At 38.5% G+C, this 26,943-nt stretch overlaps 1 protein-coding gene across 1 annotated transcript in view; it reads left to right on the forward strand.

Annotated features, from left to right (window-relative positions):
* The window catches only part of LOC101357386 (myomegalin), an 83,003-nt gene that overhangs the window by 21,116 nt on the left and 34,944 nt on the right, over positions 1 to 26,943 (forward strand). Inside the window, exons 11-18 of the mRNA XM_023734858.1 lie at positions 395 to 562; positions 740 to 821; positions 2,656 to 2,747; positions 9,259 to 9,375; positions 9,670 to 9,807; positions 10,782 to 10,894; positions 11,857 to 11,984; positions 22,571 to 22,659. Of these exons, the coding sequence (XP_023590626.1) occupies positions 395 to 562; positions 740 to 821; positions 2,656 to 2,747; positions 9,259 to 9,375; positions 9,670 to 9,807; positions 10,782 to 10,894; positions 11,857 to 11,984; positions 22,571 to 22,659 (927 nt within the window). The remainder of the gene's footprint in view (positions 1 to 394; positions 563 to 739; positions 822 to 2,655; positions 2,748 to 9,258; positions 9,376 to 9,669; positions 9,808 to 10,781; positions 10,895 to 11,856; positions 11,985 to 22,570; positions 22,660 to 26,943) is intronic.

The raw sequence follows: 26,943 nt of genomic DNA on the forward strand, positions 1-26,943 counted from the left end.
AAGGTGATATTTGGCAAAGAGCTGAAGGGAGGGAACTGACCACATGAATGTTTGGGTAAAAAGCATTCCAGGGTGAAGGAATAAATCATCTGTTATTCCAATTCAAACCAGAATCTTAAAACCTTAGCCTGATAGAGTTCTAGCAAAACCAGTTTTCAGATTCTCTCATCTGGAATAGATGTGCTATATTCAGTTTTTTTCAATGTTCTGTATGAGAGGCTTTCTTTCCAGTCATTTGCCTATGTTTTTCCCTGTAAATTGAAAGCAAGAAAACTATTTCATAGGGCCCCACTGGCTTTTCAGAAATGGTTGGCTTTTAAGAAATAGCATCAGATTACAAATTTTATTTTACTAGGGCATTTTTCTAATGTTATGCCTGATTTCCTTTTACTAGGCTGCTGCAGAGAAGATGGTACAAGCCCTAATGGAAAGAAATTCAGAATTACAGGCCCTGCGCCAGTATTTAGGAGGGAAAGACTTCATGACGTCCCAAGCACTTATGTCTAACCAATCGGCTGAAGTTACCGCCATTGGCCTCCATCTTGGAGGGCAACCTGATCAAGTAAGAAGTATAGACAAGTGTTAGATGTTCATGCAGAATGTATTCCCTTTTAACATTTGAGTTTAATATAAGTTTGATAACTTTAATACCAAATCCTGTAAGAATATTCCAAGTCTTTGTCATTGTGATTGTGGTTCCTAGATCTTCCTAAATTCCCGTGATTTTTCCAATTTTTAGGATTCAATGCAGATACCCTCCAGAGATGACAGTGCTTGTTTGACTGCCAAAGGGGATTCCAGCATACCTAGGTCCACATTAGGTAAGTATCAAATTCCATTTCATGCAGGAGTTGTCTGTCTCTCCTTCCTGTAACTCTGTTAGTGGGTTTAGCCAAGGTGCTTCACTCTTTCTTTTCTTACTTTGATGGAAAAAAATAACTTTGTATTTCCCTGAAATACATTGGTAGTTTAACAAGTGATTTTCTATTTCTAAAATTTCTGCTTTATGTATTGGTGGATATTCTTTTATAAAGAAGAGCTTTCCTTCTCCAGTCCTCTCAGCTCCATTTGTTTGCTTGTGTCAGTATGACCTATTGAATTATTTTACAAATATTATTGCATCATCCATTTCTGTCATTATTCTACTTGATTTCCAAATTTGGCCAACGGGAGTATCTTCAAGCTGATTCCTCTGTCCTTTTGGTATTTTTCCCATCAGTTTTTGTCTATATCCAAACTTTCTGGTATAATAAAATGTTCTGCAATCATCTTTTACCTTCCTTGCCTCAGCCCTGGAATCAGCCATTACTCCAAGGAGCTCCCTAGTTCCTTTTAGTGCGGAATAGAAACTAAAATCTAGGCACAAGGTGTGTCCGTTGCTACAGTGATGTCATTGGCTTCTAGGCCCTATTAACTGAATAGAGCTGAGAATGTATATAGCTCACAGTTTCACACTGATTAATTCCAGTTTAACAACACAAGTTCTTTCTTTCTCTTATTCTATATTTGTACCTCTCCTTCACCCAACATTGAGAACCTTGGTTACTTACAACATCAATGTATTTATGCATTTGCTTCATACTACAGTACATAAAAATAGTTTCAGAATTGCTATATGATACCTATCAACAATAAGTCTATTTAAGTAACATGTTTCTTTGTACAGGCAGTCCCCGGGTTACAAACTTCAGAATTATGGACAACTCATACTTGCCTTTTAATGTTATGTAAATTTGCCCTCACTTTGAAATGATTGAACCAATTCCTACTCACAACAAATTCTTCATCACAATCACCTTCACTTGCCACACATGCAGCTTTTAAATCATTGAAAGACTTCAAGCCTTTTCTTGCACTAAAGTAAGGCCAAATAATAACCATATGCACCTGTTCTAACTTACCTACAAATTCGACTTAAAGACTTGAAGACACAGGAATGGATCTTGGACTGCCTATAATTCTTTTTATCCTTAGAATATATCCCACTGCAAAAGTTACTTGGATTAATTTTTTAAATTATCTTCTGGGTGCTATATAGGTTCATTTTTTTCTGTTAGTATTCAATTTTAGGCTTTTTCTCTTCATTGTTGGACCAGCTTTATACATTAAAAGATAAAATATTACCATGGTTCAGAATTCAAATAGTCCCATCTATTTCCTTACCCCTTCTCTCCTGCTTCCACTGATCCCCTGTAGGTAACCAATTTCATTTCTGGATTATCCTTGTTTCTTTTTGCAAAAGTAAGCAGATCAGTCATATGTGTTTGTGGTGTGTGTGTGCTCTGATTTACCCCCTTTTCCTGATACAGTACGTTCTTTTGCACCTAGCTTGTTTCACTTAACAACATATCCTGGAAATCACTTCATATCTATTCTTAAAAATCTTCCTTATTTTATTTTATTTTTTTTACATATGTAGATAGTACTGTATTGTGTGAATATGATGTGGTCCATTCAGTCTTCTCTTTATAGGCATGTAGCTGATTGTAGTATTTTACTATTACAAATAATGATGCAAAGAACAACCTTGTGTGTGTGTGTGTGTGTGTGTGTGTGTGTGTGTTGTGTTGTATAGCTGGAGAGTGCCTTCAGAGTAAATTCTTTGATCACATTATGTTAATAGTGATTAAAGCTAACTTGTATGTTCATTTGTAGGAGATTTGGGTACCGTTGCAGGGATGGAAAAAGAACTGAGTAATGCCAAAGAGGAACTTGAACTCATGGCTAAAAAAGAAAGGGAAAGTCGGGTGAGTTTTCTAGCCATGTGTCATGGGTTGAATTATGTCCCCCAAAAATGTGTGTATCAGTTTGGCTGGGCCATGATTCCTGGTATTGGGTGATTTTCCTATACGTTGTAAATTCTGCCTCTATGATGTTAATGAGGGAGGATGGGTGGCAGTTGCTTTAATGAGGCAGGACTCAATTTAGAAGATTGGACTATGTCCTGAGGCAATCTGTTGAGATATAAAAGAGAGAAGTGAGTAGAGACACAGGGGGACCTCATACCACCAAAAAAGCAGTGCCAGGAGCAGAGCATGTCCTTTGGACCTGAGGTCCCCATGCGGAGAAGCTCCTAGTCTGGGGTAACATTGATGAGAAGGCCGACAGAGAGAGAAAGCTTTCCCCTGGAGCTAACACCCTGAATTTGGACTTTTAGCCTACCTTACTGTAAGGAAATAAACTTTGTTAAAACCATCCACTTGTGGTATTTCTGTTAACAGCAGCACTAGATGACTAGGACACCATGTGTAATTCTAAATACCTAATCTTTTTTCTTCTAAAATAGTTTATATTTAAAAGAGTGCAATTATCCAAGTAAAATATCTGGGTCCAAATGTAAGATATTTCCTTTTTGTTTTTGGAGAAAAATATAAATTACTTTATATATACATTTTCTTACCAACATGTTCTTCTTTTTATAAACAAGAATTATTAAAACTTTTCAAGTGTTAATACAACATTGCTTTCTCTACCCATTACCAACTGGAATAAAAGAATTGTGAAACACTTGTTAAAATGAAGTGCTATGTAATTGCTGTTTAGAATTATGACATTAGATCCATGAAATTAGTTTTAGATACACGAAACAAGAGAAATGCGAGCATGATCAATATAGTGCTCACTGTATGCAATGCACTGTGCTAGGTACTTAAAATACGTTAGTGCTAATGCTTACAACTCTGTGCAAGGTAGATGGTATTTGCCCTGATTTATAGATGAAGAAGCTGAAACACTGTTTTGTTTTGTTTTTTTAACATAGGAGTGGGGCATAGTCATATAACTATTAAGGCCAAAGCTAAGATTTAGACCCAAGTCTTTTGTGACTCCAAACACTGTCTAAGAAGTCATTTCTTGGAGCAGAACATTTTTCCCATCCTTATGCTTTAACTATTTCTAGTAATGGCATTTACATCAGTGTTCTTAGAAAAGGCTTCTCAGCCTTACAGAATCTCTTCCCTGTCTGCCTTCTCTGTATAGTTCTGTGTCCAACTCTGATATAGAAGAAATGTTAGGGCTACAGCATAGAGCTACAGACTACAGGTTAAAGCCTTTATGTTAGTTGGCATCTGCTTTAGATCAGTCAGTGTCATTGATTCCTGAAATGTTTCCTAAATTAGCTACTGTGTCTAGCTCTTCAGTCTTGTTCTACCTCTTTGCCATAATTAGATCTATAATACAAAACCTGTGTTCGTGTGTGATGGAATTATCTTATTGTACCTCTTAACTTCTCTTTTTATTACCACAGTCCTGCTTACAATCAGCCTCATGTTATGTGACTTAGTTCTGAGGATGTGAGAGTTTGTGGTATTTTAAAAATAACAGTTTTAAAAGTCCCCTGATGCCCCTCCCTATTTTTTGGTCTACCCTAGCCATTATCTGATTATGCATGTAAGACATTTTATGTTCCACATATTGTTCTGTTTTTCTCATATATACTCAATCCAGAGTAATATTACTTTTTGGTTCTAATCTGTTTTCAGGATCATAAAATTCTAATGATTATAAATGGATATTGCAAGTGAGTGATATAGCTATATTGCTTACCTTTATGTATCTTTAATCAACTACCCACCTCTCATTCCAGTGCCATATATATTCATTATCACATCTTCTCTAATGTTGGGTATTTACCAAAAGCCCTGTATATTTTCCTATATTTTCAAACATTTTTCCTATTGTCTTGACATAATAACAATAGTAATAATAATAATAATAGTTATAATAGTAGTAGCAGCAACAGCAGTACCGGCAGTATTAGTCCCCATTCATTGATTGCCTGCTATGTACCAGGCATTTTAAATATGTTTTCTGTAATTCTCACACAGCCCTGCAAATGCTATTATTAGATATTATTATTAGATATTATTTCCATTTTATAACTGAGGAAACTGAGGCTCAGTTTAAATGCCTTGTCGAGGAGATTATGCCAGGATTTAAAACCCATGTCTGTCTGACTGCAGACCTTTATCATACTGCAATCATTTCTCTTCTTCTTGTTTTCATTTTTCTTCAATGGAGCAAATACCTGGATATATAATGATGGAGTTCCCTGAAGAGGGCCAAATAAATAGCACTCTTTTTTCCATATTCAAGATCTGAACAAATTGAGAACAAATTGAGAAATGAAGTAGTGGCAGATAGTTTGATGGACAATCAACTTTATTACTGATAAACACTTAAGTAGAGAACTTAATTCAAGAGCCAAGTGGGCCTTCTAGCCAAATCCCAGAATTAAGGAGACTTACCTACCCACTCACAGGCAACAATGAACATTGGTCGTTGGCAGACCACACTGCAGGGTGGGAAGAGCTTGCCCTTGGAGAAGCAGTGGAGAGTAAACAGGCTTCCTGCAGACAGCTGTCTCTCAAGAAGAAGGGTGGGGTTGAGTCACCCATGCCTGGCTTATTCTTCCCCAGTCTTCCATTAAGATAAACCTCTCTACTTCCCTGGGGCTGAGTAAAGAGTGAAGAGTGGTCAAGAGTTAACACTAATTAAGCTCCAACATGGGAGGAAACATTAGGAGAATAATTTCCTCCTAACATGCCACAGTAGCCCAGAACCATCAAATAACTGTGTAGTTATATGTCATCATGAGCCTACTTAGTGATACTATAATTGATGGAATTAGAAGATATGCAAGTAAAATTTTTATTGCTTATAACTTAAATTTTATATATGTAATGGAAGAGGTGTTAAACTTTCTTCAGGAAATGTGTTCATATCTTAAAATAGCTTGTGTGCCATCTGCCTTTACTTGTCATACCTATTTTATTTTTTTGAATTATCCTAAAATATTTCTTTAAAATATTTACTTAGAAATAACTTGTTATGTTATCGTTAGGTGCCATTGAGTTGATTTTGACTCATAGTGACCCCATGTAACAGAGTAGAACTCCCCCGTAGGGTTTTCTTGGCTGTAATCTTTACAGAAGCAGATCACCGGCCAGGCCTTTCTCCTGTGGAGCCACTGGGTTTATGGTAATGCGTTGGAACCGCCAACCTTTCAGTTTATAGTTGAGCGTTTAACTGTTTTGTGCCACGAGGGCTGCTTACAAATAACTTGCCGTTACCATAAACCTTTCAGCTAGAAGTTGAGTGCTTAACAGTTTTTGCCACCCAGGGATTCCGTCTTTATGGTAATGGAACAAATCTTGCTGTTACCATAAAGACGGAGTCCCTGGGTGGCGTAAACGGTTAAGCACTTGACAACTAGCCAAAAGGTCAGTGGTTCAAACCCACCTCGAGGCCCCTTGAAAGATAGACCTGGTGATCTGCTTCCAAAAGGTCACGGCCTTGAGAACCCTATGGAGCAGTTCTACTCTGCACACATGGGGTCGCCATGAGTCAGAATCAACTCAACAGCAACAAACATTAATAACACCATAAAGACTATATGGATGTGTAATATCTATTTAAAAAAAACAAAAAACGCAAACCTTTTGCTGTTGAGTCAGTTCCGACTCATAGTGACCCAGTGGGACAGAGTAGAACTGCCCCATAGGGTTTCCAAGGTTGTAAATCTTTACAGAAGCAGATTGCCACATCTTTCTCCCATACAGTGTCCAGTGGTTTCAAACTGCTGACCTTTTGGTTACTAGCCAAGTGCTTAACCACTGTGCCACCTAGGCCCCTTGTAGTATCTGTAGGGAAGACATTATGGCTTCATGCCTCTGTGTCTGCTTCTCTGAGTTTACATCCTGGATCTACCACTTAACTAGCTCTGTGACTTTGAACAAGTTTTTTTTTTTTTTTTAATTGTGCTTTAGATGAAGGTTTACAGAGCAAACTAGCTTCTCATTAAACAGTACACATATTGTTTTATGACATTGGTTAACAACCCCACAACATGTCAGCACACTCCCTTCTTGACCTTGGGTTCCCTATTACCAGCTTTCCTGTCCCCTCCTACCTTCTAGTCGTTGCCCCTGAACTGGTATGCCCCTTTAGTCTCGTTTTGTTTTATGGGTCTGTCTAATCTTTGGATGAAGGGTAAACCGCAGGAGTGACTTAATTACTGAGCTAAAAGGGTATGTGGGGACCATACTTTCAGGGTTTCTCCAGTCTCTGTCATGCCAGTAAGTCTGGTCTTTTTTTGTGAGTTAGAATTTTGTTCTACATTTTTCTCCAGTTCTTTCTGGGACCCTCTATTGTGATCCCTGTCAGAGCAGTCAGTGGTGGTAGCCAGGCATCATCTAGTTGTACTGGACTCAGTCTGGTGGAGGCTGTGGTCTTTCCCTTGTAACTTTAGTTTTCTTCATTCTCCCTTGCTCCCAAAGGGGTGAGACCAGTGGAGTATCTCAGATGGTCTCTCACAGGCTTTTAAGACCCCAGACACTACTCACCAAGGTAGAATGTAGAACATTTTCTTTATAAACTATGTTATGCCAATCGAGCTATATGTTCCCCAAGACCATGGCCCCCATAGCCTTCAGCCCAGTAATTCTATCCCTCAGGGAGTTTGGATGTGTCTATGGAGCTTCCATGACCTTGCCTTATACAAGTTGTGCTGGTTTCCCTAGTACTGTGTACTGTCTTGCCTTTCACCAGTTACCGCTTATCTATTGTCTATTTAGTGGTTTTCCACCCCCACCCCTCCCCTCTCTTGTAACCATCAAAGATTGTTTCTTTTTGAACAAGTTTCTTAACCTCTCTCAGCCTCGGTCACCTCATCATAAAATGTGGAGTTCTTATTTAATGGAATTGCTGTGAGGATTCACTCATTTATTCCTCAAGTATATGAGTACCTTCTGTAAGCCAGGGTTAGTGGTAGGGATGAGGTAGCGAACAAGATTAACTAGGTCCCTGACCTTATGTAATTAATTTCTACTGGGGAGAGATGGACAATAAACAAATAAGTAAATAAGTGTAGACTGTAGTAAGTGATATGAAGGAGATAATAGAAAGTAACATGGATGGCACCACCTTAGATAGGGTAGCCAAAGAAGGCTTCTCTGAGCAGATAAGATTTAAGCTGGGACCTGATGATGAGAAGGAGGCATCCATAAAACCTGGGGAAGATATTTCAGACAGAGGGTATAGTAGGTGCAAAGGCTTTGATTCAAGAGAAAATCTAGTGTTTCTAGAAAAGTGCAGTGTGCCCAGAGAGTTGTGAATGAGGAGTAAAAACAGGTATTGAACTTGAAGTAGACAGGAGCCAGATGACAAGGTTTTTTAAGAGGATTAAATATATGCAAAGCATTTATCATAGTGCCTGACACGTAGTAAGCACCCAGTGAATGTTAGCAGCTATTGTTATGATTATTAATGAACTTTGTCGTAATCAAATATTTGTCATTTCCTCATGAGGAGTGATGGAGGATATAACTGGAAGTTTAGAGTATACAGTGCTAAATTTTGGTAAGACTTCTTCATAGTTGGTGGCATGTTCTTCCGTTAAGAGGCATGTAATATTTAATGATGTCTGTGGTGTTAGTAGCTGTTGATGCTCAATGCCTATATCTATTAATTCTTTAGGGATTGCAAAATGAATGTATTCTCATTCTATCATTTCTTCATCTATTAACTGCAATACTTCTATAAAGAAAAATTTCATCTATTCATACATTCACTAATGGTGTATACTTTTTAAAATATCTCAATAAACTCATGAATTAAATATATATATTCTGTTTCACAAGGAACCCTGGTAGCACAGTGGTTAAAACACTCGGCTGCGAACCGATAGGTCGCAGTTCAACTCACCAGCCACTCCTTGGGAGAAAATGTGGCAGTCTGCTTCTGTAAAGATTACAGCCTTGGAAACCCTATGGAGCAGTTCTACTCTGTCCTGTAAGGTCGCTATGAGTCAGAATCGACTCATCAGCAGTGGGTTTGGTATTGTGTTTCACAAGGACCCCTGCTGGTGCAATGGTTAAGTGCTCAGCTGCGAACAAAAGACCTGGCCATCTGCTCCCGTAAAGGTTAGAGCCTAGAAAACCCTGTGGGGCAGTTTTCCTCTGGCACCTGGGTGTCTGTGAGTTGGAATCAACTCAATGGCACGTAGTAGCGACAACATTGTGTTTTACAGTGCTGTCTCAAATGGGATACATCACTAGAAACAACTACTATGGCTTTGGTACCACACTGTATGGTTTATTGATCTGATCCAGTGGAGCACTGTTCATGTTCCAGTTTTCACTAGTATTACCGGCTAATAGTGATATGATATGGAAAAACATTTTGCCTCAGCGTTAAAATGTAAATGTGACAGATATTGTTTCCTTTGCCCATTAACTTCAGGATTTCTTCTCCCCACAGATGGAACTTTCTGCTTTACAGTCCATGGTGGCTGTGCAAGAGGAAGAGCTGCAGGTGCAGGCTGCTGATATGGAGTCCCTGACCAGGAACATCCAGATTAAAGAAGACCTCATAAAGGTCATTCAAAGCTTTTTAAAGACCATTGGAAATGATTGCAGCTCACAATACCAGTAGGGCATCTTCAAATAATGTTTAGTCACTTGGCCAGTGCTTATTTCCTTGATGCATTGTTAGTTCGAGTCTCTTAACCATATTCCTTTTGACTTGTGTAATAGTTGCAGAGATTTCATAAAGAAAATGTCATTATCAACATCCCACTTGAAAGTATAGCAGACTATTTCGGAAGCAGGTGGTCCTTTGCTCCTCTGCTAAATAGTATTTTATTATACTTTTTTTTTTTTTAATCTCTAGGACCTGCAGATGCAACTGGTTGATCCTGAAGACATACCAGCTATGGAATGCCTGACCCAAGAAGTCTTACTTCTTCGGGAAAAAGTTGCTTCAGTAGAATCTCAGGGTCAAGGAACTTCAGGAAGCCGAAGACAACAAGTAAGTAGTTGGAATACAGACCTTACTTTTACTGTGAAATCGACAGTGGAAAGGCTGTCATCTCAATTATTTGTGGTCGGTCGATGATATTCTATAGAGAATCAGTGAATTTCCTACTGTGGTCATTAGCAGCCATAGATGTCCTTTTCTGAAAGGAGCAACAGTTCTTGGACTCACACTTTCGTTTTTCTCTCTCAAGTAAAGCCTTCTCGTGTACCTGCATTTAACCACATTCACACCTCTCCCAACTTAAAAAAGAAAAAAAAAAAAAGGTAGGAAAAAAAAAAGCCTACTCACTCCTAAATTCCTTTGTAACATCCTCCCATGTCAAACCTCTCTTGGATGCCAAATTTTTCAAAAAGATTTACTTACCTATATTCTCTGTCTCTCTTATCATCTCTCTCACTAACTACTCATCTCACTCCTATCTGGCTTTTAGCTCCAGGGGTTCACTTAAACAGATCTCTGCTTTCTAGTGCTTATCTCAGCACATCTTCTTTATAGCACTTACTACAGCTCACAGTGACCCGTGACTGTGACTGATGACTGTTTCCCCTACTAGGTCATAAGCTTATCCTTAGAACCTAGAACAGAGCCTGACACATAGAAGGTGCTCAATAGTATTTGTTGAGTGAATGAAGAATACTAGTAAGTGCTACCATATATGTTTCCCTCTCACCATTCCTTCCTCTTTCCCCACCCTTTTTCCTTAGCTGCTTTGCTCAGTTCTGCCTTCTCCCTCCTCTTTTTCCTCTTCTTGCCACCATGTATGAATTCTGCCTTTTTTTTAAAAAAAGACAATGAATGTGTTGATTTGAAAACTAAGATACTGTAGGAAGCTTAAGAAGTAATAAGGAAGTGGTCTTTTTTACTCATTGTTCCCTGCTAATGCCTTCTTTTGGTCTCCTCAGGATTAACTGCAGCTTCATGTCTCACTTTACCATTTGCATGTTGCTTCTTTCTTCTTTCCTCAGTTGCTCCTGATGCTGGAAGGACTGGTAGATGAACGGAGTCGTCTCAATGAAGCCTTACAAGCAGAGAGACAGCTCTATAGCAGTCTGGTGAAGTTTCATGCCCATCCAGAGAGGTAAGAGAGTGACTGTACGTTTTCCCTCTCATTTCTCATCAAGTCCAGATGCCTACGATACTGAAGGCTGGAGTGAAAGGAAGAAGAGACAATGCTGGGGCTGCCCAATTTGTCATTTATTGTATGGATTTCTCTTAGCCTCAGTGTCTAAATCTTAAATCAAGAATGATACCTGGTTACTTAGCTATTGAGAGATTAAATGAGAAGATATGTCACGTGTCTAAACCAGTGCCTGGCATGTAATAAGCATTCAGTGTATATTCCTTGCCTTTCTCTGCTCCATGTCCTGTGGATCACTGGTCTACTGTAAGAGTAAGGCTATAAACGGCACTGACATTCATTGCATATCAGTGATCCTGGGGTGATATCTAGCCTCTTTTTCCTTTTCCTGTTTTTTATTCTTTTACTATTCAGTTTCTTCTAGCTTGTTGTTAATTTTTTTTCTTCTTTTTAGCTCAAGAAAGTGAAGGCAGAGGAAAGGTATCATAGGCCACCAGATTGTGTTACTTTCTGAAAAACCTCTGGATCTCTGTAAACTAAATTCCTCTCCAGAGCACTGTCCACTTTGTTAACAAAGGAGAAAGCAGATATCTTCAGTGGTAGTCCTACTTGACTCAGTCTTGCTTCAGTTTGCATTTAGTTTTTCTTGTCTTTTAGTTTATCAGAAAGTAAAGCTCTAGTCAAATAATGAAATTCTTATGTGAGCTATAATGTTATGAGATAAACCTTAGGCTCTATAATTTTATGTGAAATTGACCCAGAATCTAGCATAAAGGGGCCAACTTAAAGTAATCTACCAACAGTGAACACAAGTGCCACGACAAAGACTACATTCATTTATTGTGTCCTGGAGAACAATTACTTTAGAAAGTCTCACGGCTTACAGTGGCATTGAAAACATATGAGGACTCATTACAGTTGATCACTAATCGATTTTCCTTCCGTGTGGCATGTGTAATCAGCTCTGAGAGAGACCGAACTCTGCAGGTGGAACTGGAAGGGGTCCAGGTGTTACGCGGTCGGCTAGAAGAAGTTCTTGGAAGAAGCCTGGAACGCTTAAGCAGGCTGGAGACCCTGGCCGCCATTGGAGGTGGGGAACTGGAAAGTGTGCAAGTTCATCACAAGCATGCCTTCTGAGCACTGGCGGGTCATGCTGCAGCCCAGGATGGAAAACCTTGTTTGCACTAACCAGAGAGAGCCTTGTCTGACTTTGGCAGAGTTAACTGGTGACTTACTAATGATAGAACTGGTACAAGTAGCGTCAGCTACAAAGTGAAACTCACTTTAGACTGTCTGCATCTCACTGTACGTATCTATCTCTAAATTGAATGGTGGAGGCTACAAAGTGAATTTGCACATTTGAAATCATTCGATTTTAGTTTTCCCACCTGTATTCATTCCTTTCCCTAGCCTCTCCTTCTCATTCTCTCATCCCTTCTTTGGGCCAATAAAGTTTATTCCTCCCCCACTTTCACAATCCATTTCACACGTTCCATATCATGTCACAGACGCATGCGTGTGTAATATTTTTGTCATTCAGTGAACTCCTGCTCTTTGAATGAGAGCAGTTTGTTTTTTTAAATCAAATAAAGGAAAAATTTCGAGAAGAGAGAGATTGAGAGTCTATAGGAAGACTTTGCAAAAGTGGTACACTCCTTAACAAGTAATCAAAAGCGAGAGAGTAGTCTTGTAATAGTAAACTGCAAGCACTGGGAGGGCTAGCCAGCTAAAGAGCAGAGGCAAAGACTTTTTAAGTGCTTATAGTAAATCTTTACCTCTAATATTATTTCAGAGTTGATTACTGAATGACACAGGTGAATCAGATTAGGTGCAGATTAAATTCCATTTGGAAATTTTTTCAATGACCCCTTTAAAAACCAAACCAAACCAGTTTGCCACTGAGTCGATTCCAACTCAGAGTGACCCCGTTAGGTTTCTTTAAACCAAAGACATGCTATATTTAGTCAGAGCATGACTTCAAGAAAGCTCCAAATCTTCCAGAGTCAGAATTCTCTGTGTACAAAGATAATTTCAAATAGAATGTCGTCCCCCTTGAAATTCAGTATTTCAGACAGGGTAAACTTCAGTGAACCTTTGTTTATATTGCTTACTTACTTCCATTTGGTAGTGGCATTAGACAGAGTCCTGTACTTCGTGCTGACACATTTCTCCATATAGAAATGCGTAATAGGCTTCAGGGTTTGAAGTGCTTGGATAGCTTAGAATGAAATGTGGTCGCAGATCTGTGTTCCTAGTTTTAGTTATAGTCTCAATGCTTTCTTGTGGCAACATGACAGGTATAAGGAAAGGTATACTCAAGATTGTATTTCTGGTGTCTTAAATGTCAAGAGTATGAAAAGTAACCAAGATTACTTGGTGTTTTGTGGGTATAACACTGTGAGGTTTCTTATTTCTGGATACAATTTTTCCAGATTAGAAGCTGAGATTTCAGTTTTTAAACGTGGAATTTGGGAGACAGGGATTGTAAATATGATTTACAATGCTTTTAGCATTGTAAATATTATCGAGTACCCTTTCCAAACTAGATGAGGCACAGTGACTTATTTTTCCTTCCATTTTTTACATGGCACTTTTATTTCTTTCACATTCATGTGTTGACATGGTTGCATTGCATTCTAAATTCCATCCAAGTTTTTGTAACCTTAGCTGTGCCTATAACAGGTAGAGCATCAGTCAAACTAAAATAGACAGGGAAGAAAATGTTTTATTGGAGAAACACTCTAGAATCTTCTGATTAAGTAGTTTGCAAAAGATTGATAGCCACAAGACTTCCTCTTACTGGAAATACCATTCCAGTTTATTGGTCTTTGAGGGAAGAATGAGTCATTTGGGGGCGGGGGGAAGCAGAACCATCCAATTTTCTCAGTCTTAAATTTTAAGAGACCTTTTTCTACACAAAACATAATTTTCCAGAAGTCACGAGGAGGATAATCAAGCTATAAAAATGCCAGCCCATCAAAGACTAGTCTATTGTGTCATTACAGGAGGGCATTTAGGAAATGTCTTCCCTTAATTTTCCTAGGAGACCAAGGAAACTTTCTAAATCTCTGGTTAAAATTCACCCATGAGTGACTCTTGGGTGCTAATGGCTCATAATGATTACAGTAATTTATGTTAATTACCACCTCTTCTATCAACCTCCAACAAGAGTAGGAATATCCCTAGGTATCTTGAATGTTGCTAAGTATTAGAAATATTAATGTAGTTTGATGAATAATAAGAAACTCAACTTCCTATAGAAAAATTATCAAAATGGATTAGGAACAAAGTAAATTCTGACCCTGATATGGACCCTGAAAAGACCGACTAATTTGTGCTTTTGTTATTTGCATCAATTCTGTAGTTGATGTTATGTCTTAATTATAAAAAACTAAGTGATTTACTGGCAAAGGATAAGTTAAGAGTTTGACTTTGGTACCACAGATTTGACTAAAATCTGGTACTAACCTTCTGGTCTTGATAGCTGGAATGAGGTTTGAAAGGAGTGCTACCTGGGGAGGGCTTCCTGGTCTAACAATTTTGCATAATAATTTGGCATCTGATCAGAGAACATGATTCTGATGGATTTTGTTTTTTGGCCCACAGATAGATGATGCTGTAATTGGACGCATCATTTATGTAATCATATTTGGCATGATACAATGTGATTCCATTCTCTCTTCAGGAGCACAGACCCTTTCTATTACTGGACTAGTCTACCATTTTCCAACATGACAGTAGCTTTAGATAAAGCATCTTGTGCTTATAGAACCTTATGTTTGAATAAGAAACTTTGAAAGAAAGTGAATGAATTAAATCTTTCCTCAGGCCATGCTTAATTGGAAGCATGGGATTTAAATTGAGAAAATTCTATATTGGTAAATTCTGTTTTTCTTATAATTATTTTTCAAGTAATAGAAGATGTGTTGAGTAATGGTTGTAAGAGGTCAGGGTAGATGAAAACTAGAATTTATAGAACTATAGAGTTGCAAAGGACCTCCAGAAGGATTTATTTAATGAATGAAATGGAAGTCCTTAATGATAAATATTTCCCCTAAACTCTTTTCTATTGAAAGTTTAAACTGTATTGAAATCTGATGATTGTTAGTGCCTAACATAAGTCAACATTATTCTGATGTTCTCTTTTTTAGTATTTAGCCAAATACTAACATTTTGAACACGCATAATTAAGCTATTTTAATATGTCAGCCTTTCATTTTGACAGGGTGTAACCTTACACTGTCTCCATATTTTCCCCCCTGCCCCCATACCTACTTTTCTTCATTCACTTGTGGACAAGCAATATTTTTATTCTACTTCTTAAGGAAAGTAAAAATTTCCTTGTTCATATTTCAAAAATATTTTTCAATTACGTTATATATAGTAAGATATCTATTAAGAAGTAAGAATCTCAGCATGTATAGGATATCAGATCCTAGCCAGAAGTGGTCCCTGGAAAGCTCTTTAGTATCTTTTACTTACACAGATTATGAATAAGTGACCTCTGTGGAAGGTACACATAAAAAACCTGGCACTTTTATGATTATGTTTCCCCTTACTTTAGTATCTGGACCATGAGAAGTTTGGCTTATAGCTTCAAAACAGTGAAGGAAAATTGATCTTGGTTCTCTCTGCTTCTGTCTTACAGTTGAATCTGGAGTTCTTAGATTAGGGAAAGGAGGAGCAGATCAGATTATACTGAAAATTGCTTCTTTCTTTGAAGATTGAAGATTGACCTACTTAAAGTCACTTCCCTTTGGACTGTTGTTGGCCTTAGAGAGAACAATTCTTTAATATCTTTGTTTCCCTTGAACCTAGTATTATAAAATCCTAGTTCCACTGTTAGGAAAAGTCATTGATTTCTGATGTCGTGGTCTTTTATTTGCCATTCTTCAAAAACCATAAGTTGCATCTTCAACTAGGGTCTCAGTTATGCAGCCAGTGTTGTACAGGGAAATGTGACAAACTTCCTATGAAGTGAGGAAGAAATATTAGTAACCCACACACTTAAAGTCCATCTTACATCTTGCCTTCTAGAAATTCTAGAGAAAGAATGAATGAAATTAGCTTGCTTTTTCAGATATTAACATCCTGTGAAATGCAAGCACATAGAGTATTTTCTCTCATTTCTTTTAGAGTTCAGAGAGCTTTTCTTCTCCCTTTGGTAGCACTAATTTTATATAAACATTTATACAGTAGAAAGAACAGCTAGGAATATAGAGTTCATATAAGGCAGCCCTATTTAAAAACCACGACTAACAAAAACCAGAAGGAATGAGTCACTAGGACAATACATTGGAGATACTAGTAGTTACATAGAGATACATTGTAGTTACTAGTTTCTGAGTTAATTCATTTTGGAATATGGATGTAAGTCATACTCTCATCAGCCATTTGCAGCAACAACTGTGTTAAAACGTTATGTCTTAGAAGATAAACATGTCACTCTTAAGTAGTCTTAGTGTTGACAGAAGGTAAGTCCTCAACTTCTTTATATGTAATCACATAAGCCTGGATGGATTTCCCAAATGAAAAAAATTAACGTTGTAATTTGCTTCCAACAAAAAATGGGAAGTGGAAGGGAAAGACAAAGCTATACAGCTAACAATACTAATTTTACATCAGATTTCAAATAATAATTAAACTGATAAAGTGATTTAATAATTCTTGTTTTACTTTCCCTTTTTGTGTTTAAAGTCAAGTTTCAGAAAGAAAAATTTCTATCATACTGCTTTCCTCTTGTTAAAGCATAAAATAGGAAGGATAAAATAGGAAGTCCAGCAACATCGGAAAATGTTTAGTCTAAAGTAATATTAAGAGTAGGGGTGTTAGGTCCATGAGCCAAATAAGCTTCATTGTTCCATTAGGAACTCTTAATTGTCAAGAAAATGCTTGTAATGTGCTTTTAGCGTATAACATGAGTATGCAGTGCTTTTGCAGTTATCAAAATCATTGGTCTCAAGCATTCAATCTCCCTCTCCATCTGTAAACTTGAGAGGTATGTGTATATACAAGTATGTTTTATAAATCTTGAATTTCTATCTGTTTCAGTGAAGAATTTCGATCTGTTTCAGTTTGATAATAAAAGCAGTTTTTCCTGCTTTTATCACTTATAATTTTGCTCTTGGGGCTGTTGAGAAACATTCAAGTGATTCCATAACAATTTCAGATGAAGAAAGAATAGACCTGTTAAATGATCCAGAAACTTGGCATTAGATTGTTTCCAGGACTATCTCCCCACCAGAATAAGCTGTGTATTTTTCTCTGGAAGTTCATTTCTTCATGGCACTGTGCTGTGTTAATCTGTGTTAACGTTTGTGCTGAAATGGAGAGTGTACGTTTTTATAGATAAGTATTAGAATTTCAGCTACTCTAGTTGAGAGACTAAAATGTCTTACTGATCCAATAAAAGTGTCAAAGGCCAACAGTAACTATTTGGTTTCATTTTTATGAGAAAAGAAGTAGACAAAGTATATCTCTTTTTTTTTTTTTTTTTCCTTATAGGACAATCAGCCTATTGATCTTTGTACTAAAATTCCAAGTCAAAGTAAGGTGCTATGGAATGAGTAAATGGCTTTGTATTAATTTAACTAAAGAAAGGACGAGGAAGAAACCTGGATCTTTGTTCTCCTAAGGAAGTGAGATGAAAAAAATAGCCTTGTGCTTTCCCCAGAAAGGTGAAAGGGGCTACTTTACCTTGGAAACCCTTTCTTGCCCCTGAAGGAGAGTAGCAGAAAGCAGGATAGAGATTTGAGGAACCAACTGTTCTGGTGGGCAGTGGTATCTCAGTAAATGGTCCTAGTAAAGCCTGCTTCTTATGTTCTTTTAGGATAAAAAGAGACCATGAGGAGGAAGAATTCCTTGAGTGAAAATCAGAACATTATGGAATAGAGTGGTCAAATCTGGTTTGCCCAGGACAGTCCCAGTTTACATCTGTCCTGGTCAGCCTAAGAATAGGTGACTGTCTAGTTTTATTGGATACTTATCCTTTTGAAAAAGTGAAAACTCTTTCCAGAATCCTGGGGAGTTTTAATACCCCTAAAAGTTTTTTAGATTATGATCATATCTTTTTAGGTCGCAGAAAGCAGCTGCTGATTCTGAATAATGTACAAGCTGGAAGTCCCTCCAGTTTACTTCAGAGATGTTGTACTTTAAAGACAAAGATAGACCATAAAGGGGTTTGACTGCAGACAGCAATTTTCTTATCTAGCTACTTCTGTTCCAAGATCAGAAACTGTCTAGTTAAATAATTGTATTTCTAGGCAAAGCTTGTGGAAGACTTTATGAAATCCTAGAGTTGCCTTATGGTCTAGAAAGGAATGAACAAAATTGCATGGTTTGATCTTTTTTCTTTGATTCTCTCAACTAGCATCATAATATTAAAGTCAGCACTAGTTCATGAAAGATGAAACCATGGGAATTCTTTTAATGAGCATGTGGCAGATGAGGTGCCTGGGAATGAAAGTGAGATGGGCCCAAGAGGACCTGGCTCTGAGCCTGGCACTGAGGGAAGGAACGGTTGGGCCCTTGGCACAGCAAACTTGGTCATGCTGTAAAGTTTTAGTTCTTTGAGTCCCTTTTCAAAATTAGTGAAATATGACACCTGCTACATTCTGAGTAACAGTATGGGGGAATGTTACTCTTTTTCTGTTGATCCCATGTAAATAGGCTTAAAGAACAGATAATAACTATAGAGTAGAATTTGGGAAAGATGGTCTCGACCTCCCCCGTCCCCCCCCCCCCGGTGGGGCTCATTACTGGAGAATTAAAATAAAACTTTATATATAATTAATTTCCTTCTAAGGCTTATTCCAGCATAGTGGAGTTTTATGGCAGTTATAATTTAATGATGAATTCTGTTCGTAAAGCAAAAACTCAAAAAGAGTTCATCCTACTTTACTGACAACTTTATGCTCTTTCCACTGTCCTGTGAAGCAGGGAGAGAAGAGTATTATTTAAAGCCTCCTGATAGGGGAAACAGATATTCAGAAGTGAAGAAGTGCAAATAGAATAACCAAGATCATCCAGTTAATAACAGCAGCTATAAAACTTCCCTCTGCTAACTACATTTAGGTTCTAAGGGCTTCTACTTTTTCAGCCTTCAACCTTTTAGCCCATGGACTACTTCAGTTTATCAGTAATAATAATAATAATAAAATATTGGGTAACATTTATTGAGCACACACTGTGCCAAACACTGTTCTAAGCACTTCAAAAGCAGCAAACCCTGTAAAGTTCACAACTGTATGGAGTGGATATTACTATTAACCCCAATTAAAAAATGAGGATACCATGTTACAGAAAGATGATGACTTGCTAGTTATTGGCAGAAGCAGAATTCAAACCCAGTCTGGCTCCAGAGTTGATGTTCTTAATCATCATGCCATCCTCAGTTTAAGAAGCTCCACAAAAATATGAATTTTTTTTGCCTCAATAATAAGAATACCTCATATTTGCATAATGCTTAAATTTTCACCCAAGGATTTCATACTATTATGCTTTAGAGAATTGTTTTAGTTCTGTGTACTTTGTAGAATCAGATATATAGTAGAAAATAATTTTTAAAATCAAAGTAAGGGACATTTTGGTATCACCTCTGTTTTATCTGGTTCAGAGCCTAGAGACTTGCAAGGACCACAACTTGTGAACTATCACTGAAACTTCAAATAAAAGTTTTTAATAAAATTGTCAGTCTAGCATGTAATAGTCATAGGATAATCAAGTTAATATTGAATGAACAGATACTTACCTTTAGAGAATCTGAAGGTGGCAGATCATTTTATTTCAGATTTTATCAAAAATAAGGAGAAGATTCATCAATATAAAATGGTAGATATCTCTAAATTAGAAATTTAAAGTATTCCAAATTAGTTCTGGAGGAAAGTGTTTTGCTGCCTCATAAAAACTTAGAAAAGGAAATGTCCCACAGAAAAGCAGTTCTTTCATTGTCATTTATAAGAAAATGGAAATGGTAACAACATAAAGGGGGTGTCTAATATAAACATATTTAGGACCTTAGGTGGGATCATTGATTCCCATGTTTCCTGCAAAAAATTTTCAGCTTTCTTCTACCCCTCAAATACACAAACAAATCTTTTAGCATTCTAAAGCAATTGGTAAAAAACTGAATAAGCTTTAAAGCTGCCACAAAGGAAGGACAGCAGACTGTGAGCTAGCCAAAAAAAAAAAACCTCAACAAAAACAAACAAAAGCCCTGAGTGTTGGGATGAGATGAGCGTTTTTGCTTAGTCTCCATCTAACTCCTCATGAAGTCAAAACGATGGCACGCTGACCCTGAGTAAATTAAAGAGAGAGCATTACATAGGAATGCAGATGTGTCATCCATCAGAAGGCCAACAAAGGTAAGTGGAGGGCAGGAAGTGTCAGAGAAAAGCCTTTAAGACCAGCGACAGTCACCCTGTCTAATCCCCACATACGTTATTCCTGAAACCTAGACTGGAATCTTCTTGGGATGTGGGCCAGCATGGCTATACAGCCCACCAAGAATGGTATGAGGATGAGGATCCTGGGCCTCACAGAGCTGAACTTTCTTCAACCAAAGAATCATTATCTATCCCAAAACTCAGAAAGGAGGCAATATGAAAAGTATGTTTTCTTAATCAGTCACTGAGTGGAACAATTCATTTTCTTTGCAGGAAAAAAAAATAAAAGATTCTGATCTCTACTGTTGTACAGGGGCAGATTTTCAAAAGTAACAATAATGTTATATCGATGTCCTCAGATGAATTGGCATCCTGGTTCAGTGAGTTTCCAAAACAGCCAAAGTTTAGGGGGTTTGTTCATTCAGCTCCTTGTCACCAGTATTCTGATAGAGATGGTTCTGAGGCTGAGGTTTGAAAGAGTAAGTATTGGAAATCCCTATTGTACACTGTCTGCCATGGATCTCTAAGGATGCTGAGTGGTAGAGGTGCCTCCTTGTAGGCAGAGCTTTATTGAACAGGGTCCTACCCTGCTCCAAAATTATCACAACACTCATGGTGAGGATTATGGAACCAGTCGTAAGATTAAGCTATTAGGACACCATGCTCACTATCCTTTAGTGCTTTGATGAGCTCAGCCTGGGCCATTGAAATAATTCTGGATGGACTTGCAGATGCCTAGGAAGGAGTGTAGGTGGAAACTACCCCTGTTCACCTTATCTGCAGAGGGTACTGAATGCTCACTGCTCAAGCCTTCCATCCATGCATCTCTGAGCTCAGGAGCAGAGCCTTTGGTCTTGGAGGAAGAAGCAAAGATAAAGATCAAAGATAAAGGTCAGAAGGAACACTGAGTGCCCCTGTCTGAGTCTAGATCCTGGCTTCTTCCACAGCTCTTGTCAGTGACCAGCTGTGTAACCTTGGAAAAGCCACATAATCTCTTGGAAACCCAGGTTACTCAGCCATCAGGAGCAGAGTTTTAACAGATGGATTGCTGAGGTCGCGGTCAGAACTAGATCTTGAGGTTCTTTAACTTAGGCAAGTTCTGTAAGACACAGGAAGGTCATGGTAGATTTTTCTTTGGTGTTTAAATGAATTAATCATTATGAATTCCTACACTTTCAGAAGAATCAGCAATGTAGGACACAAGTATTGATCTAAAACTAGGTGGACAGTGTTCTGATAGATGTGGAGAAGGAGAAATGCCCTGAATTTGTGCTTTCCAATACTGAGCCACTAGCTACATATGGCTTTTTGAACTTAAGTTTAATTTAACTTAAAAATTCCATTCCTTGGTCACTCTAGCCACATTTCAAGTGCTCAATAGCCACATGTGACTAATGTCTACTGTATTGGGCAGCTCAGATACAGAACACTGCCATCACTGAAGAAAGTTCTATTGGTCAGTGTTTCCCTAGACCTTTGCCCAGACTACAAACTGCAGCTACTTGTCCCTTAGGGCAGAATGTAAATGTTTGTGCTCCTAGTGACTGAGTCCAGCTTTTGGGAGTACAGGATGGATTAGGTACCATATGGACAAAGCAACGTGGTAAGTCCTGCAGGCAAAGTTGTTGATATTGAATAAGAGTTTGGAAGAGATAGGGAAGAGGGGAAACTAGAGCAAGGAATTAGGACACACCTAAACTATTCTGTGCCTTGGGTCTTGACTAGCTAGACCAGAATTTCTGTAGGACTCAGGGACCTCAAAGGAGAGTTCCTCAGATCATTACTCCATTGCACAACTGATCTCCAAAATGGAAAAGGGTGAGAACAAGGTTGGCCTTGTCTCTGGAAAATCAGTGACCCTCTCAGCACTCACTGGTGGGAAAAAGGTTAGTCATGCTTGACCCATGTTACAGAAGAGAAAGTTGACATTACATAGCCAGTCAGTGGTGAGGCAGGAAGAAATTCAGGCTTTCTGGAAATAGACGAAGGGGTAACCGCTCCATCCTGACCATCGACTTCTTAGGCAGAGGTCTGTGCAGTAAAGGAGAGCTAATGTTTTAAGACTTGGGCTTAGGTGTTAGTAAGCAAATATCAGTGATACAGGGAGAAGGCTTTTCCACAGATTTGGCACAATCTATTGGCTCTGCCTTCTCTGTTGGCCCTGCTAGCTAAAGGGCATTGCATATGGGGACAGAAGAAATCAGAGGCAGGTGGCAAAAAGAATGTAATGTTAGCTGCTGTCTGGAAGCCATCTGTGAAGGGAGTCACATTTCTCTTCTGGACTTACTTCCAGGTGCAGCTGCAGGGGACGACACTGAAGATGCGAGTACTGAGTTCACTGACAGTATTGAGGAGGAGGCTGCACAAAACAGCCACAAGCAAGTAAGTCAGTGTCAGGTCCTGGGGTTCTCAGGGTGGAAGGCACACAGCCCTTCTGGGGTCTGATGGTCTCCTGCAGCTCTTGTGGACCTAGAGTGAAAGATATCTTTTATATAAACCACTTCCCAGTCTTTTCTTGTGTCCTCCCTGAACTTCCCAGCTGCCTCCTTAACGCCTATCCTCTCTGCATTTTTCTCTCCGACCCATCCTTTTGTCTTTGCTCCTCTGTCTCTCTTACTGTTGCCCCCTGCCATCTCCTACCCACCTTTTCCCCTATTTACCCTCTGTAGCTATAGCTTGAAAAGAATTTTTACTTACAACAAGACAATGGACACTTCTTCTCTTGGGTTTTTGTACTGAAACACACCACACAAGACAGGGAGTCATCTAAGGGCTAGTTGGGGAGGGGGCAGGGCCTACAACCTGCCTGGGGAGAGAACTTTCTGAGAAACTCCAAGAGGAACTGAGTGCTTACAACACGGGGATCTTTCTCATTATACAAAAGAGAACTTTGCAGTGCAATCTGACAAACCACCCAGGTCTTGATAAATTGATCACCAGTAGATGGTGCTGCAAGAGCAAGCCCTGCCTAACCTGAGAACTTGACACTCAAGTCTGAAAAACTGTTCACACCTACTATCAGTGAAGATAACAAGCATGTTGTCAAGACCAAGAATGAATGTCCTGGACCTCAGAGCTTGAGTCACCGATAGTGACCCCACAGCACTCACTGGAAATCTTAAGTGTCTCCATCTTGCCCAGTGACTTTTAGCAATCACATCTCCTAGACAGACCATGTCTGGGACTCCCTAAGTTGTTAAGGGGAAAGTGGATCATTGGTATCTACCTTTCTGCAGAAGAAGTTGGGCTTTTCCAGTGATAGCTTCCTTGGGGCCATTAAAAAACACTGTAGGGGAAAAAAGGCTTTCTGGGTCTGCCTCTTCCTCTTCTGCATAAGAAAAAAAGAAGACATCTAATAAACCAACGGGAAGAGTCCAAGTGAACAGTACCCAAATCTTACAGGGTTTGGCACAGCCTTTGGCTCTTGAGGACATGTGTAGTTGTTGGGGATATCTCATGTCCTTAACAGAGTCTCTTTACCTTCTACTAAGATTTCCTTTTTGTTACTTTAACCATTAGGACCCCTTCCCTCTTCCATGAGTTCCTGCATGAACTCTGCTTCTCCTTTTGCTTGAACTGCTTATTTTGAGTCCCGCTAACTGAGACTTGTGACCTTAACTGTGTACACCACTGCATCTCAGATAAATCCCGCTACCCCTCATTTTCTGACTTTATTGAGGATATTGGGTGAGAGAGAAATGGACCTGCAGGATGAGCAAATGTCCATTCTAAGACAGCTAGACTGGGATGTTGGCTAGTCACTGGTGGTTATTACTACTATGGGACAGGATAAACTTGAAAATAAATGATCCGGAGACAGTGGTATGAGGAGAGCCAGATTCTCAGCATGGTCAAAACTATCCCTGGTAGTGTGAGTCCTTTGCTGTAATTCTCAGTTCTAGGCAAACTGGGTTCTAAAGTCATTCCTTCTTCAGCATTCTTTCCTGTAGCCTAGCATGGAAAAAATTACTAGACCTCATTTTGAGAAGGTCAGTCTAACCCTGGAATAAATGTTTACTTTGGGCCGTTTGTAGTTCCCTCACAATGCCTGTCACATTACTTGGCACAGGAGATACTTAGTAAATTTTGAGTTAATAAACCTTTGGATCGGGGTTTTGACTCATGATAAAGTATATGCCTTCTGGATGAAGAATTTCTTGGGTAAGCATCATTTTTTTTTTTTTTTTTCCGTCGCCTTTCTTCAAAAATCAGCCTTTTAGGGAGGAGGAACCTTGGTGTGTGAAATCATTGTAAACTTACTTCAACTTTTTGGGAGTTTGAGGGTTCAATTCATATGCTGCCAATTAAATAAAGATTGCTTTTCCAAAGCTCTTTTGTGTCCAGATTCTCAAAATTTTATTTACTTGTTTCCAGGGAAATAGTCGCTTAAGATTAGGCTTTGAATGCCTCCTTGTTGTGTCTTTGAAAACAGGACTCTATTCTTAACACGTTCCCTACCCACCTCAAGCACACACACACTACTGCTAACAAACACATCCAAATTTTGTGTTCCTTACAAGACAAGAACCACATTGTGGCCAAAACAAGTTGCTTCCTCCTCATTTTTGGACTTACACACCTCAGCAAGTCTCAGGTCTGGCCTTAATAGTAATTTTCTCCAGGTATCCCTTGAATAATGCCATTCTCAAGCAGACGTAAGTTCTATAACAAATCCTAGGAAATTTCTGTGAAACAAGAGTAATCAACCAAGTCCATTGCCTTTCTCCATTTGATCTTTTGCAACGGAGAAAATTACTCAATAATCAAATACAAAGGAGAGTAAAGTCAATAGACGAAGTAGGATGAACTTGAGAAAACGTCATTTTTTAAAGTCCTTATGGCATCTGAGAACTGACTTACATTGTGAGAGGTATGAAGCAATAGTGTAAAAATAAAACAATTATATTCAAGCAATAGATCAGATCTGCACATAGACTTCTGCGGGGCAAATGGAAACCCAACACACAAGAAGTTTGAATCAGTCCATGAAAGAAATAGAACAAGTGAAATAAAGGAGATATAATTAGCAGTACACCTAAAGGAGTCACACTACCATCACACATGCTAAAAAAAGTACTAAAAAACCTGCTGCCGTAGAGTCAGTTCCGGCTTATAGTGAAGACCTGGTATTTTAGGAAAGAACAGACATACTTGCTTTTCATAGATGATAAGGAAAAGCTAATAAAAAGACTAGATCCTAAGTCACTTTCCATGCATTTACATTTTAATTTTTTGCCATTTGCACACTTTTTCCTTATACAATTCAGTGACATTAATTATGTTTGTCATATTGTGCAGCCATCACCACAGTTTCCAAATTTTCCATCTTCCTTAACAAAACTCAGTGCCCCTAAGTATTTTAATTGTTAAAGACTAGTTAGCCAAAATAAGCCTCCTCTGAGATGGAAAAATGAAAACACAAGTTAGCCTGGACAAAAAACCCAGATCTCTATTTTCTCTTTTTAAAGTGGGAAATTGGACTAGATGGACCTTAAGGTCTCTTCCAGTATGAACATCCCATGGGTCTTAAAAAAATTTTTTTTAAGACTGGGTATATTTAAACCAATAGAACAAGATAACGTATATCCAGAAGATAATTTCAAAGTGGGTCCACAACCCATTACCGTCGAGTCAATTCCAATTCATGGCAACCCCATGTGTTTAGGCATCATTAAAATTAGACATTGATTTTTAGCAGAAAGAACACTTAAGCCTTAGAAAAGAATAAATGTCCCTGAATTTAAAGCTGATGGTAATATTCATTTTAGCTAATTGGAAGGTTTTTATATAGAAAGATAGCACATAGCTTAAATGAGTAGCAGGGTCATAAACTTTCAAAAGTTGTTTTATCCAGTCCCCTGTTAGTTTGCCACAAATGCTTTGTGCCACATACAGAAGTGGCTACCAGCCTGCCTATGCCCCGCAGCAGAACCAGAGAGACACATTTCCAAGAGCCTCCCAAATCTCAGGCTCACAAAGTTCGTGTGGGATTGGAGGAACTGAGCAGCTGATAATCTCTTTCTTCCCTGCCTTGTGTGCTTGTCTTTTCGCAACCTCAACTGCTGTCCTACTAGACGCCATTGCACATACATGCCACGAATCAACTCTGCCACAAACCCGTGGCCTGGATGTTACCATGCTTTGTTACAAGGTCAAAAGCAAAGGTCAATGGCCTTGTGCTAACCCTAGCAGCTCTGTCAATCAGTGATCCCTATAAACTGCTCTAGACCCTGTTCTATTCACTATATTGGTGACCTGAATGAAGGTATGAAGCATAGAATTAATTTTACAAATCATCCCTAATTACATGGCCACTTCATGATTGATGGAGATACACATCAAATATGTTGATGACTTTGATAGTTGGGACCTAATTGTGTATATCCAAAATTAAATTGATAAGCGACAAGTACAAGTCACAATATTCACAGAGGAAAGAGCAAAAAATGTCCCACAAATAGCTATGGGTAGGGGTAGAAAATTCAGAAATCTAAATTGACTTGAAGTTAAACCCCAAAATGCTTCCACTGAGATGAAAAAGAAGCCAATGTGACATTGCAATGTATTAAGAATAATATTGGACAGACAGCAAGAAATTCTTCTGCTAAAATAATTACTTATACACTGTTGTTGTTAGTTACCATTGAGTCAGCTCCAACTCATGGC

Source organism: Trichechus manatus, unplaced genomic scaffold, assembly GCF_000243295.1.
Source record: "Trichechus manatus latirostris isolate Lorelei unplaced genomic scaffold, TriManLat1.0 scaffold00073, whole genome shotgun sequence".
In the NCBI taxonomy this organism is placed as follows: Eukaryota; Metazoa; Chordata; class Mammalia; order Sirenia; family Trichechidae; genus Trichechus; species Trichechus manatus.